Raw genomic sequence first — 14,424 nt, forward strand, 5'->3', positions numbered from 1 at the left:
TGGAGATATCCCCCAGTCCTTATTTTAATCTTTTATTTTGAGACAGGATCTCACTAAGCTGCTTAGGGCCTGGCTAATTGCTGAGTCTGGCTTTGAACTTGCAATCCTCCTGCCTCAGCCTCCTGAGTCACTGGGATTACAGATGGGCACCACTGTGTCATACTCCACTCTACTTTTCAATCCAAGCACATCCCATCATCATCCATCACCCTGCTTTTGGTAGCACTTATCAGGTTTTCTAAAGAATAATTGGAAAACATTTCTTGTGGTTCTGTTCTATCCATTGTGTCATGTTCAAGTTCAAGTTAGTTCTCTTTGACTATTCTTCACTATATTTCAGCCCAGACCCTATGTCTATGCAGGGGTCTGGGGAAATTTTTATCTTGGGAGCAAGATTGATCTCTGAGGCCCCACCTACAATGATGTGTTGGAATGGAACCATGAAAATGTGATACGTAGGGACTCAGGACACATCCAAATGAGTATGTCATCTCTGGATCTGAAAGAGAGATGAAAGATCTTAACCATGCTTGGCAGTGCCCACAGCACAGCAAGAGGCAGGACCCACATAACAGAACCTCTCTGATAGGGCATCCTGCTTTTATTCCATCAAACAGACCCAGATACCAAATTCAGGAGTTTAGGGATTGGTTTTGAGCTTGTGCACATTTTGGACAAATGCTAACGCCTCATTTTCTTTTTAGCCACTTCATAGGTTATGAATAACACACTCCAAATACTATCTCATGATTTCAACTCACATTTTCTCTTTGTCTGAAGGAAAGTAACTGGGGTCCACAGCTTAGATCACTACACTTACTGTGTCACCTTCAAACTGCAAAGGATGTCTTCCTTGGGGGAATTTTTTTTTCTTGTAATTTCATCTCTGAACCCCAATTATCCTGAACTCTTTTCAAGTAGGCCTACAAACACCCAGGGATTATTTCAGAAGTGAAGCAGCCGTGGGTTTTTTTCAAAGGTGAAGCATCGTCCGGTACCCATGTCTTCTAAAGTGGCCACACACCAGCACTAAGGAGTGATCAGGAGACAAAGGATCTACATTGCTATGTTGGTCTAGATTTTGGTCCCTTCTTTAAACTATATAGATTTAGAGGTGAGGGGAAACCTTCCTGAAAGGTTCTAGGTCATGATTTCTTCAAAGTCGGACAGCTGCTTCATCTGTTCAATTTGCATAGAATGCCTTCTGAGGAGCTTCTTTTTACTTCTCATGTCAACTCTCTTTGGTGAACTTGGAGCAACAGGAACCATAGATTTTAAGCCACTAGCAAGTGGGGAAGAAGGTTTACTATTAGGTCTAATATCAGGGATAGGTGGGTTCAGATTCACATTTAAAGGTGGAAGAAAGCCAGGTCGAGTGTGAGCGATGCGGTCTAGCAGTAGAGTTCCAGAACCTCGTCTTTCTAGAAGATGCGGGGGCCTGCGACGCACAGAGCTGGGGGATGTGGTGGGCACAGCATCCAGGGACTCCCGAGAGCCATGGAAAAGAGAGTGGGAGCTGTTGAGCTTCTTTCTATCTAAGGGCCCTTTGCCTGGTTCAAGGGAAATGGAGTTGGGTGGGTCAGCCCCTGGTTGTATCTCTAAGTCATAGAGGTCATTTTCCAGCCGTTTGAGGGATGCCGGCTCTTTGAGAGCAGAGGGTCCTGATGGGTACATACCACCTTTCTCTTGGTCTACAGGGAGAGCTCCTCTTCTGGCCAGACGTGGGTGGGGAGCCTGGCCTTTCTCATAGGCTGCTTTCCAGGATGCTGGTGCCGAAGAGGCTGGAACCTTCAGAACCGGCTCTGGGACGGTGGGGAAGAGGGCGGGGTCTTTGCCATCAATGCTGTTGGTTCTAGAGAGGGGTCCCCTTTTAGGGAAAGACACGTCACTGATGTTCCTGATGACTTCACTGTCTGTGCTGGCGCCATGGGTCTCATCCTGACGTGAGGAGGCTGCCAGCACAGATGGTGCAATCAGGCCCCAGGGTTCAGACTGGAGCCTCTTCAGTTGGGGCAAACGGGCCCCAACTTTCCTGGCGGAAAGGTTACTGACTTTCCTCGTGGGTGACCCAGGCTCATTGAGAATCTTAGAGGTGTTACAGCCACTTGGGTGTCCTGTTTGGAGATTGAAGAAGTCATCATCCTTTTCACTTGGTGGAGAACTCAGGCCTGGAGCCTTCAATTCAATGTCGGAAGGAGACGCACACAGTGGAGGCGACTGTCTGTCTTCCACTTTGGGTGAAGGAGGGACATTAAGATACTGTTTAGTGGTTTTCATGCCTGAAGATGATTTATCTGTTGTTATAATAATCACTTCCTTCCCTTTGGCTTTGCAGGCATCAAGGAGATGTTTCAATGCGTCCTTGTCATCTGCATTTATCGCATAAACCAGAGCCGAAGCACCAGTGCGATCCTCAAGGCTGGGGTCAGCTCCGTTCTCCAGTAATAAAGAGACCACTTCTCCCCCAGCTCTTCTGATGCAAGCGTGGATGAGAGCAGTCTTTCCAGACTTATCCTGGATATTAGGGTCTGCCCTATTGTCCAACAGGTACTTCACCATCTTGGACTTGCTGATACTTTGCTGGTCCACATGTTTGGTGATGCAGGCCACCATGAGAGCCGTTTCACCTTTGTCATTGCTCTCATTGATATAAGCTCCTCCTTCCAGGAGGAGTCTAGTCAGCCGGAGCCTCCCCAGCCACACAGCCTTCAAAAGGGAGTTTCCATCAGTCCTCAACTCGGTGTCATCACCCATCATATTGGCTGCAGCTTAGAATCTCTGGCCACCAGGGCAGTCAGACCTAGCAAGGGAAGAAGAGAAGGAAAAGTTAGGTGTTCCATTGCTGGTCTTTGCAGCATGGCTGTGACAGGGTCTAGGTACAGTCATACCCTAGCCTGTCCCAAGCTGTGTCAGCTTGGCTAAGTTGACTGAGGTCTCCGAGTTCTTAATCTGTAATGGGGCGATAGGGGTGGTAGTGACCTTCATGGAGTCCATCCCTTCATGGAGTCATCATGAAGACGGCTTGTGATGCTGTGTGTCCAACAGTTAATCACATGAAAAACAGTTAACATAATTCCTAACATTTAGTAACTATTTTGCAAATGTAAGATATAGTTTTTAATGTTTTATTAGTGCATCATAATGACATATAATAGTGGGATTCATTGTGACATCCTTGTGTATGCACATAATTTACTCCAATTCATTCCCCAGTATTTTCCCTTTCCTTCCCTGCCTTTCCTCCTGTTTCTGTTCTCTAGTCTGGTCTTTTTAAAATTTATTTATAAGTATATTTTTTCAATGGTACATTATAATTATACCTAAAAGTTTGGATTCATTGTGTTATATTCATACATGCATATAGCATAATTTGTTTAATTTTAGTCTCTGGTTCGTCTCCTTTTCCTACTTCCTCCTTTCTTTTTGATCCCTTACCTCTCCCATATTGCTCTCCCTTCTGTTTTCATGAGCTCCCCCTTTCTCTCTAGCTTTTGCATATGCAGGAAAACATTCGACCCTTGACTTTCTGAGTCTGGCTTATTTCATTTAGCACAATGTTCCCCAGTTCCATCCACTTATCCACAAAGGACATAATTTTAGACCTCTTTTTTGCTAAGAATTCCATTGTGTATATACACCATACATTTAAAAATTAATTCGTCTGATGATTGACACCTAGGCTATTTCCCATAACTTAGCTATTGTGAGTCGTGCTGCTATAAACATTGGAATGCACGTTATCACTACAGAATGCTAATTTCAGTTCTTTGGGAAAAATACTGAGGAATGGAATAGCTGGGTCATATGATGGTTTCATTCCTAGCCTTTTGAGGAATCTCCATATTGATTTCCACAGTGGTAGTACCAATATGTAGTACTACCAACAAGGTCTAAATGTTCCTTTCCCCTTGCATCCTCTCCAGCACATACCATTATTTATATTCTTGATGGTTGCCATTTTAACTAGAGTGAGATAAAATCAGAGTATGGTTTTGATTTGCATTTTGCTGATTCAAATGCAAGATGTTGTATTAAATACATAATACTTATCACAGATGTAGAAATCTAAGTTCCTAAAGGAAATGTTTGTGTCTACCTTGTTTGCTGCTGTATTTTCAGCATTTGACAATGATTGGTCATGTCAAATGATTGGTCATGGTGAATGGGTTACCTCATCAATAATTGTTTAATTCATTCTTGATGTAACAGAAAGACAAGTAGGAAACATGCCAACATGTTAATCCTTTTTCTGGGTCATGGCGCTATAAAGGGTTTCATTTCATTTTTTTTTTTACTGTATTCCTAAAATAACTATGTACTACTATTGTAATAGAGGGAAAACGGATGTGCGTGTGTGTGTGTGTGTGTGTGTGTGTGTGTGGTTTAGATGTGAGGTGTCCCCCAAAAGTTCATGTGTGAGACAATGCAAGGAAATTTAGAGGTGAAAGGATTGGGTTATGAGAGTCTTAACCTAGTAAGTACATTAATCCCTTGATAGGGATTAACTGGGTGGTAACTGTAGGTACGTAGGGTGTGGCTAGAGGAGGTGAGTCCCTGGGAGCTTGTCTTTGGGATGTATATATTGTCCTTGTTGAGAGAAGTCTCTCTTTCTGCTTCCTGGCGCCATGTTCTGAGCTGCTTTGTTCCGCCATGATGGTTTGCCTTACCTCAGGCCCTGAGGAATAATGATGACTATTGATGGACTGAGACCTTTGAAACTATGAGCACCAAGTAAACGTTTCCTCTTGTAAAATTGTTCTTGTCATATCTTTTGGTCAGAGAAGCAAAAAAGTTGACTAAAACTGTGTTTGTGCACCTACGTGCGTGCATGTGTGTGTACATAAAATCAATCTAGTCATCTCTTTTCAGAGTGAGTCCCCACTTTTCCAGCAGATGTCAGAATTCTCCTTCTCCTCATTTAGAATAGCTCTAAAAATGCCATGCTACATCCTTCCCTCTGGTTGAAGTGGTAAGGGGCAGAGGACAGAGAAGAGATTACACTTTTGCTCACAAATATGAGGAAATAAAGCTCAAACCTAAGCTTCCTCTGCTGGGGTTTGTCAAACTCAAGTTCTCCATTCTGTTCTCCATGTGTGAGTTAGCTAGTCCTGGACTCAAAATCTCAGAACCTCCACACTATATGTTGCTTAAGAGGGCTTTCACAGATAAAGAGTGACGGGCCACCTGGCCCGGCCATGGGCATCACACCTGTGAGTGTCTTTGCCAGCATAACCTCTAGTGTGGACATCCTGAGCCTCCAGCTCCTGCTGAGCAGATGACCTGTATGGTCTACTTGCCACAATTCCTGAGCTCCCTCCTCATCTGATTCACATCATCTGTCTGTTATTGAACTGCCTTACTTATCAATTTATCTCAACAAAATTGGAAGGCAAAAGCTTTTCTTGGTTGAGTTTGAGAGGTAGATTTATATCCTTCCAAAATATTTAATCATGAATAGATACATTCTATTAAAAATAAAACCCAAACCACACTTAAATATATAAAGAGGAAAAGGTCCCCTACACCCACTCCTCCTTGAAGTCACACTCCTCTTCAGAAGTAACAAGGTAACAGCCTAATCTGTATCTCTTTGCTTCAGAAAAATTTCTGCTTTTTCTGAATGTGATCTTGTAGAAAGTTTGGCTATGTGTTTCTACCATATTTTCTGCAAAAAATGTCACCACACGGTATTTAAGATATTGATAATGGGTCTCTGCTTCTATCTCTCCGTTTCCTTTCTTCCTTCCTCTTCAATCTCCCACCTATATTCCCCTGTGTGTGCATGAGGATCGGGGGGGGGGCTTTCTCTCTCTTCTCTCTCTGTCATTGTTATCACTGTTACTCCTCAGAGGTCATACACATGATTGTTGTGTTAGGAGTCACATGCTCTGGTAAGCTTCTCAGGCTCCATGTTCTGGAGATCTGAAGAATTTCCAAGGACTAGCTAAATGAAAGGGAATGTCCAGTGAAGATGTGCTTCTCTCCATTCCATCAAGTGACCCTTTATGTCCTTGCCCCAAGGTCACCTCTTCAGCATCATCCCCTGAAACTCTGGTCCTTGCCACACTCTACCTACCTTGAACTCTCATTATTTCTCGAATATACCACTTTTTTTTTCCCTTTTGGCACTCTTCATGTTTCTAGATATAAGGCCTCCCTACTCTTCTTTAATTTTCATTATCCTCCAAACTTCAGCTCAAATGTTACTGCCTTTGTAATCAAGAGGAAAATCACTCAAAATCCAAGAGGGAGGGTTGAGTAAAATTACAATGACTCATATCCAGACTATATAAAGAACTCCTACAAATCACTTCCTCCAAAAGAGGATACACAAATGACCAATAAGCACATAAAAAGGTATCCAGCCTCATTAGTACTCAAGGAAAAGCCAACTAAAGCACAATGAGATACCACTACATCCTCACCAGAGTGGCTAAAATTAGACAGACAGAAAAAACCAAGAGAGGATGAAGTTGGGAAGCAACACTCACCTGCTAGGAAACTTGGTAGCACTTAGCTGAACTAAAACCCACACCCTGACCAGATTATTTCATGCCTAGGCTTATACCCATGCTCAATTATAAAACATGGCCACAAAGTCCTCCTATCCTTGCATGTATTCAAGGAGTTGGCCCTATGACTTGCTTTGACCAAGAAAATGAGGCAAAAGTAATTTTGTGTGAGTTTGAGGCAAAGCCTCTGTAGTCCTTCCAACTTCCGAGTTTGCTGTCTTGGAATCCAGCTGCTCTGTGAGGAAGTCTGGACTATCCCACTAAAAAGGGAACACAGAACTTTAGTTAATGGTCCAGTTAGCTGCCAGAATGTAAGTGAGACTATCTCAGACCATCTAGCCCCAGCTGGTTGACTGACTGAATGAACCCAGATGAAACCAGAAGAAGAAATATCCAGAACCTGGCCCAGACTGCAAAAATAAATGGTGATTGTTTTCAGTCACGCATCTGGGGGTGGTCCATACACAACAATAGATTACTAGTTAATACATGTACCAAAAGACATTGGCTGCATTATTCATAGAAGACAAAAACTAGAAACGACTCATCAAGAAGAATGTGGATACAGAAAATATAGCATACTCATACCCTGGAATACTATACTATCTTTGCATTCGCTCTCTTTCTCTCTTACACACATGTGCCCATCCCCCCCACATCCCTACACCACACTGAAAGTAGAAACCGAATGCTGTGTGCCCTGTGTTCCTTAATACTTTGCAACTTAGCAACACTCTTTATTGGAGTCAATCATCTGGGTTGGCTTCTCCAAAGAAATCTGAGCTCTTGAGATAGAAATACCATCTTTTATCCTCTGTCAGCTGTGTGGTAAATGCAAAGTAGGATGAAGAAAACATGGAGAAATGGAAGAAGAAGAAAAGGGAAGGGAGGTGGGAAAGAGGATGGATGGATAATTGGGTTACCTTTTACGTTGTGTGTGGTACAAATTGCATACCTCTAGTCTAGTTCAAAGTCAAGGGAGGGAGGAAAGAAGGGAAAAAAAGAAAAAGGAAGGGAGGGGAAAAGAGTATTTCTAGGAGACTGCTTCTTCCCCTTTGCTTGGAATCAGTGGCCTTGTCCCTAATCAACTCTCAACAAGCAACTAAGAATGGAGCAGACTGAAGGCAAAGCATCCACTTTTTTGTTCTTGTTTTGTTGTTGTTGTTGTTATTTATTTATTTAAGGTGACCTGGAATGTGGAGGCACCCTTAGATACAACATTCTGTGCTCACTGAGCTGTTCTGCAGGTTGTCTATCATCATTTTTTCCCAGAGAGCCTCTCAATTGAAATTCCTTAAATGATGAAAATGCAGGAGTTTTTTTGAGGACAGAATCAGGTCCTCACCTCAATCTTGTAGCCCAGACAAAATGTGCTGGGCTAATATTAACTGTTGGCATGCTCCATTTAGCTTACACTTTTCATTTCAAGAATAATGGGCTTAAAAGACTGCAGTTTACATTGCTGGTTGACAACCACCTTACAAACTACACCAGATTCAAACCATGCGTCATGCCAGATTCGCCCAGCCTCATCCAATTCCTCCCTCTCTGGGTGTTGGTCACTTGCCTGGCTTGCTTTCTTAGTAAGCCCCAAACCTTTCCTGCAGTCTTAAATCCAGGTAACTGCTGCTGCCCTCAGATGGTGGTGCCCTACACCTGGTTTCAAATGGTCAGGATAAATTGACCCTGGCCTGACATTGTGTAGAAGCTTCCTGGAGAGACCAGGTCACTCAATCCAGAATGTGGGGGAGTTGTAGAACAGATGTTAACCAATAGGAAATAGGTGATGGGGGAGAGATATTTGGAAAACTCTTCTCCCTTTCTTTACCCAATAGCCTGTTCTAAGATCCAATATGACTTCCACAGGACCCGCCATGAAGCTGTGGCTAGCTCAGTAACAGCCCCTAGTCTTCATTCTTCCTCCTTCCTTGCCTTAATTTTCATTCCTTTCATTCTTACTTCCCAGTATTTTAGCACCCAGCAGAGGTTTAATTTGTGTGGTTTTTGCCAAGTGCCTCCACTGAACCATAAAATCCCCTTTCAAGAAGTTTTCTCCCCATCTCACAGATGAGGACACTGAAGCCAAGAGTGAAGAAGCCTAGAGAGAAACTGAATGTCTGTGGTCATTCAGAGATTAGGGGTGACTGGAGGTTTCCTGCCAACTCACAGTGACCCCCTTAATTCGGATATCTATCCCTTTACAGAGTGTTCATTTCAGACTTGCATAGCCACATCTACTTCCCCACTCTCTGGGTGTTCTTGCTTTTGGCTGATGAGTTTGTGCTATTTGACTTGCCCCTTGTGCACAGTTAACTCAACCTGACTCAACTTGAAATTGAGGCTAAAAATGCCACTTATCCTGGGCTGTTTGTAGGAACTGACTTTCTGGGGATTCCAGAGGTTAGGTCGCACTGTGAGTTAGAGGGAGAAGAATAAAAGCAAGGTCACTGAAATGGTGAGTTGGAGAAAGAGAGCTTCTCTCTCTCTCTCTCTCTCTCTCTCTCTCCCCACACACACACACACCTCCTGAGTTTTAGCTGCCTTCAGAGTCCATGAACACTCTGGAAGTCTTTCAATAAGTTAGCATGTTTTTGCTTCTGATAGCTCAAATTTATTTCTATGACTTATAATCAAGTAATCCTGACTAAAACACCAGCATCACTTGCTCATCCATCCATTTATTATTTCGTTATCAAACACAAATCAACTATCTATGCTATGATAGGATAAAGAGCTACGTAAAATGCAGAAACAGCTGCTCAGGTATTTACAATCTAGAGGTAAGCCACGTGTATATTCTAATAATAATAAATATTTATGATTTGCTTACTGTGCTCTAAGCAATGTGCTGAACACTCTACATGCATTATGTTATTTAATCCTTACAGTGATACTGTGAGATGGATACTATTATTATCCCAATTTTTTAAAAAAATGAAACCAAGTCTCAGACAGGTAGAGTCACTTACTCAAAAATAATCAGGCAGTATGTTAAGAAGTTGGAATTCAAATCCAGTTTCAGTCCCAAGTCCATGTTCTTAACCTCTATGTGAAATAAGTATAGTACAACATAGTAAGTCCCACAATGGAGAATAAACATGCAGCAGGGAGATATGATTGCCACGAGGAACTAGAGGTGCAGAGTAGAAAAGGATTCAGGAGAAGACAACTGACCTAAATCTTGAAAAGGGAACAGAAGTTTGTTGAACCAAAAGGGAGAAGGAATTACCCATAGGGGTAACTCTTAAGTTACAAGGCAGAAGGTAGCATGGCAAATATTTTGAGAACTTCACAGGGTGGTGGTGGAAAGAGTGGGGAGTGTATTTGGTGGAATCAAAAAAAATATAGGGAAGTCTATAGAGATCATATTCAAGGTTCTTTGTAGCCTTGTCCTACAGGCTTGATATTCATTATGTGGAAGTGGGGAATCAGTCAGGAATTGTAAGGAAGAAGGTGACATGATCATTGGCCAGAATGTGAGAAATGGATTGAGAGGATGGGAGGCCACCTATGAGCCTCTGGGAGATGAAGAGGATCAGAACTGCCACAGGAGGGATGCTGAAGAAAAATTGAGCTGGACAGATGTTTGCAAGGTAGAGTTGAATAGTCATCCATTAGATGTGAGAGTCAACCAAAATCTAATGTCCTTTAATTTGAGGATTTATCTTCTATCATGAATCACAGAGAATAAATGGTAAGAAGACCTAATGCTGGAAAGATTAGATGCTGAAAAGTGAAAAGGAACTCAGACAAACCACTCCAGACGCGGGAACTCACACGAGATTTTATTAGGTAAAGGCACAGTGTCTGCCCTGAAGAGAGAGAGAGAGGACGCAAGAGAGCATGGCTGGGGAGCTTCACTTAAGTAGTTGAATTTCCCAGACCAATTGCTGAGCAGTTAAAATTCGGGGGCTAGGGATTAAGCCAATGGCTGCCAAGCACAAACTGACAAGTAGACCAAAGACTGGCTAGGATGGCAGACTGACAACTGGGGGTGCTATCATGCCTCCTTGCCTTTCCCCGCAGTATGTCCTGCGCCCGACCGCCCAGGAAGGAGCCCCACGAGGTCGTAGGGTGCCCGAGGACCGAGGTGAAAGCCAGACTGCAGGGCAAACCCAGCTCCCGCCTGCTGCCTGCCACTGCCAGGCGACACGCAGGCCGAGCGCTGCGTGTGCAGCTGCGGACCTGCTGCAACGCGTCAGCTCACAAGGCAGCCCACTGAGCACTACAGATGCCTTACAGGAGGAAAAGAAATTCAGTCTCACTAAAAGAGCTGGCACAATACCAGGGTATTGAAATCCCCACTTTGGCTGTTCAAACCACCATGTTTTTGTCTCAAAAGCTTAGTGACCACAAAGTAGTTCTTTGTCATGTGTTTAAAAAGAGTAAACTGCTAAATGGACAAAGTTTGCCTGATTCCTTCCTTGTCATGCTCTCAGAGTTGTTTTCTGTTTTACCTCACCTCTACTGTAATGGCAGCTAACATAATTTCCAATGGCACAGGACCTAGAGAAGAGATGCTGAAGACTAAATATTGCCAACTTCCAAAGATTCAAATGATGCCTCTTCTAATAGAGGGAGTATGTGGATATCAACTTTGTCCTGAAGTCCTCTGGTTATTTTATTGTCTGAAAAATTATGGAAGTCCTAATTTTTTAAGCTGAGAGAAATAATCTTGTTAAATCTTCATGAATTTAGAAATAGAAAGTACAGAGACAGAGATTAAACCTCTCTGAATCCAGGGTCTTTCACGGCTATGCCATTCCAGGTATTTGGCCTGGATCTTAGGCCAAGGATGCAAATTAGACCTGAGACCAAAAGTGGCCCACAATCATGTATTGTTTGGCACATTATTTTATTTTTTTAAATTTGAATGTATTAAGATGAATTATATATTGTTCAGTTTGAAAAGACTCTCTCCTACCAGTCCCTGCCTGCTGCCTGAGGCTAAACAGCATGGACTAACTTCTTGGGAGTCATGATGCTGTGGTTTTTGTCCTTTCTGTCACTTCCTAGCTGCTTACCTCTTCGGAGTTGCTTGAAGACTGAAATAAGCTCATGAATATAGAAGCCCTTTTTGTAAACTTTAAAGTACAGTGTGCTCAAGTTAGCCATTATTAATTATGTAACTAACAATTACCTCAATAAAAATACAATGCCATTCACTTTGTCACCTCTCTCTTGAATCATACTGACATTGGGTTCCAGTTAAACTTCCCTCATTTGGTTCAGTGACAGATTTCTCAGAGATTTGAGAACTGTATTGTGCAGAAGAGAAGGGTCTACAGACTTTTATAAACATCTTTAAAGTTCCTCATGTCCCCTCAATAAGGCATAGGGATATACTTTCATTGTACTTAATGACCCAGAGCGAGTTTCCAGGGTTTTATAATATGCATATTTTATATTCATTTATTTCTGGCTATCACCTGCATCTTGTCTCTCCTCTACTTTCTCAACCACTACTATATATAAACCTGACATCTTGTGAATCTTTATGTATTGTTTAAAATTCTTCATGGAACAGAACATAATCAACAAGCATACTTTGATCCATATGAGATTGCTGTTTCTGTAGGTCAAAATGATTCAAGTCATCAATTTCAAATATGTATAATACTTATATAAATATACCTTTAGTTCTGTGATTATCCCCATAGTCCAAGCTCCTGAGGAAATGCCAGCCTGCAGTGGGAGGATTCAGGGTAGAGATGCAGACCTGGATTCTAATCCCAGCTCTGCTACTAGTTATCTGAATATTGGGGGCAAGAATTGAGTAAGATAATCCCAATCCTGCCTACTTTACAGGATAGTTAAAGGGATCAAATGATAGGCAATATGTGAACACTGTATTAAGTCCTGTGAAAGTCCAAGGGATTATTACACTGAAATAAACTCATCCAGAATTCCTTCCACTGAGCCCAGCTCTGAGCCCAATCCCCTTGCAGAGTGCCAATAGTGTTCATTAACAATCCTCTTTCTCTTCCAGTTACCTGCCTCCTCCCTTCCAATTCCCCCACTCAACCTACCACAATTAGCAGTTTGCTGAGTGTTTCTCCATACAGGATCCTTTTGACCATCTCCCCCGACACTTCTGCAAAGAAAGTATTATTATTATAATTTTACAGATACTGAGCTTGAAATTCAGACATGTTTAGAAATTTTGTTCAAAGGCACATGTTTTTTATGTACTACATCTTTCATTCAAACTCAGTTCCTAAGTTCAGATCTATTTCATGTAGGCAGTTCTGCTCAGGCATACCCTCCCACTACTGCAGGCTGGCACGGAGTTTAAGAAGGCAGCCATAATATTTCCAAGTTGTATATTCCTGGGCAAGTTTCTTAGTCTCTCTTGCTTCAGTTTTTTCATCTGTTTAATGGGGATAATAATAGTACATAAACAGTATACTCCTGGCATAAAAATTAACCCACGTAGAGCGTTTAGCACACGGCCTTGGCACATGGACAGCATTTTATAAATGTTAGCTGTTAGGAGAAGTTTGGATACACCTTCCCAAACCCAGGATGCCACCGTTCAGCTGCATTCGTGAAAGCTTGGGGGCTATCTTTATACTCCGCCTCTTCCTTCTGCAGTCACGGGAAGTAGTTACAAGCAGATCAAAAATTGAGCTCCACGTTTGCTTTTGCTATTCGAGAGCCCTTCCTCGAAGAGCTGGGGGCGGTGTTACGTAGCCGCCCACCGCAGACAGCACTGGTGGCCTGGGACTGAAAAGCCGGAACTGCACAGCTCTAGCTGCGTGCTTTATGCTGCCTGGGAGGGGGACGGGGGCTGTCCGAGGTGCTGAAGTCGGGGGCTGAGGCCGCGATAGCCGGTTGTGTCAGCGTCCATTGTTGCCAGTGTCTTGTGGTCACCCTCGAGAAGGCAGAGTATGGGGGTCAGGTGAAGCCAGGGCGGTAAGTGCTTCTCCCACCATTTCTCGGAAATGCCCAGATGCATACTCTCTACAATTTCGTGCGCATTTTCAGGATCATAACATCTCACCGCCCACTCCTCACAGGTTGCTGCAAAAATGTAAGACTTTGCTCCTTCTACAATTGCTGCAAAAACCCAGACGCCTATCACCCAGCCCCGCTCTGCAACCATTTCCTACAAAAATTCAGGCCCCTACGCATCTCATCCCCACGCGTCAATACAAAAATAAAATATTTTAAATCCGCCTTCCATTCCAGTCTCCCACAATTTCCTGTGATAAAAGCATGCTCTTTCCTACCAGTCCCCGCCCCCTGCCTGGGGCTAAACAGCATGAACTTACTTCTTGAGAGCCTTAGGTTCCACCTAGGTAGCCAGTGGAGACCCCTCTGGATGCACTTACCTGGTGGGGACGCTCATCAAGCAAGGCCACCTGGGTCCAGGCCACGGGTAGTGCCATTACTTCCAAAACACAGTCAGAGGGCGCCCAGAACCTCCGCTGGCGGCTGCAGTTTGGCTGCCAGAGGGCACTGCCAGGCTGAACCCGCGCAGGAACTGGGGCAACCCCTGGCCTCGCGGGTCCTGTTGAGTGACTTGCCCTGAACTTCTTCAAGGTCCATGAATGAAACCTCTGCGTCAGTCCTTCGAATCACTCCCTGTTCCTCCAAGTTGAGGTGGCAACAGGGGACTTTTTTTTTTTTTTTTTTAAAGAGAAAGAAGCTTTAAGGAAACGTGAGGACTGCCCCCCCCCACAAGCCCCCCAGTTTCAAGCTGCTGGTTTGCAGGTCTGCGCAGCACCAGCCCTCCAGCTCAGTCCTTACGGCTGGCTCTACCGGCTGAAGAGGCGCGGCTGCCCGCTGGCGCCTGAGAGCAGCTCTCCAGCCGCGACGGGAAAGGGTTGTGTGGGTGTGTGTGCTGTGAGGAAGGAGGGGGCCGCGTGGGTGGGAAGCGCCTACCTGCAGCTGTGGGAAGAGGCGCCCG

At 43.7% G+C, this 14,424-nt stretch overlaps 1 protein-coding gene across 2 annotated transcripts; it reads right to left on the reverse strand.

Annotated features, from left to right (window-relative positions):
* Nucleotides 1-1,062: 1,062 nt before the first annotated feature.
* On the reverse strand, nt 1,063-13,949 carry Ankrd34c (ankyrin repeat domain 34C). Of its 2 annotated transcripts, none has more exons than XM_047542077.1 (2): nt 13,847-13,949; nt 1,063-2,800 (listed from the first exon to the last, which is right to left on the reverse strand). In XM_047542077.1, exon 2 carries the CDS (start codon nt 2,755-2,757, stop codon nt 1,141-1,143), a length of 1,617 nt encoding a protein of 538 aa, XP_047398033.1. In that variant the 5' UTR covers nt 2,758-2,800; nt 13,847-13,949; the 3' UTR covers nt 1,063-1,140. The 2 variants fall into 2 exon arrangements, with proteins under 2 accessions (XP_047398033.1, XP_047398032.1); XM_047542076.1 differs by lacking the exon at nt 13,847-13,949 and adding an exon at nt 12,542-12,590.
* Between the last annotated feature and the right edge of the window lie 475 nt (nt 13,950-14,424).

The sequence above is a fragment of the Sciurus carolinensis genome, chromosome 2 (assembly GCF_902686445.1).
Source record: "Sciurus carolinensis chromosome 2, mSciCar1.2, whole genome shotgun sequence".
Taxonomy (NCBI): domain Eukaryota; kingdom Metazoa; phylum Chordata; class Mammalia; order Rodentia; family Sciuridae; genus Sciurus; species Sciurus carolinensis.

What these genes read in the sequence shown, in the direction of transcription:
- Ankrd34c (XM_047542077.1), bottom strand. Translation starts at nt 2,757, where the DNA reads ATGATGGGTGATGACACCGAGTTGAGGACTGATGGAAACTCCCTTTTG.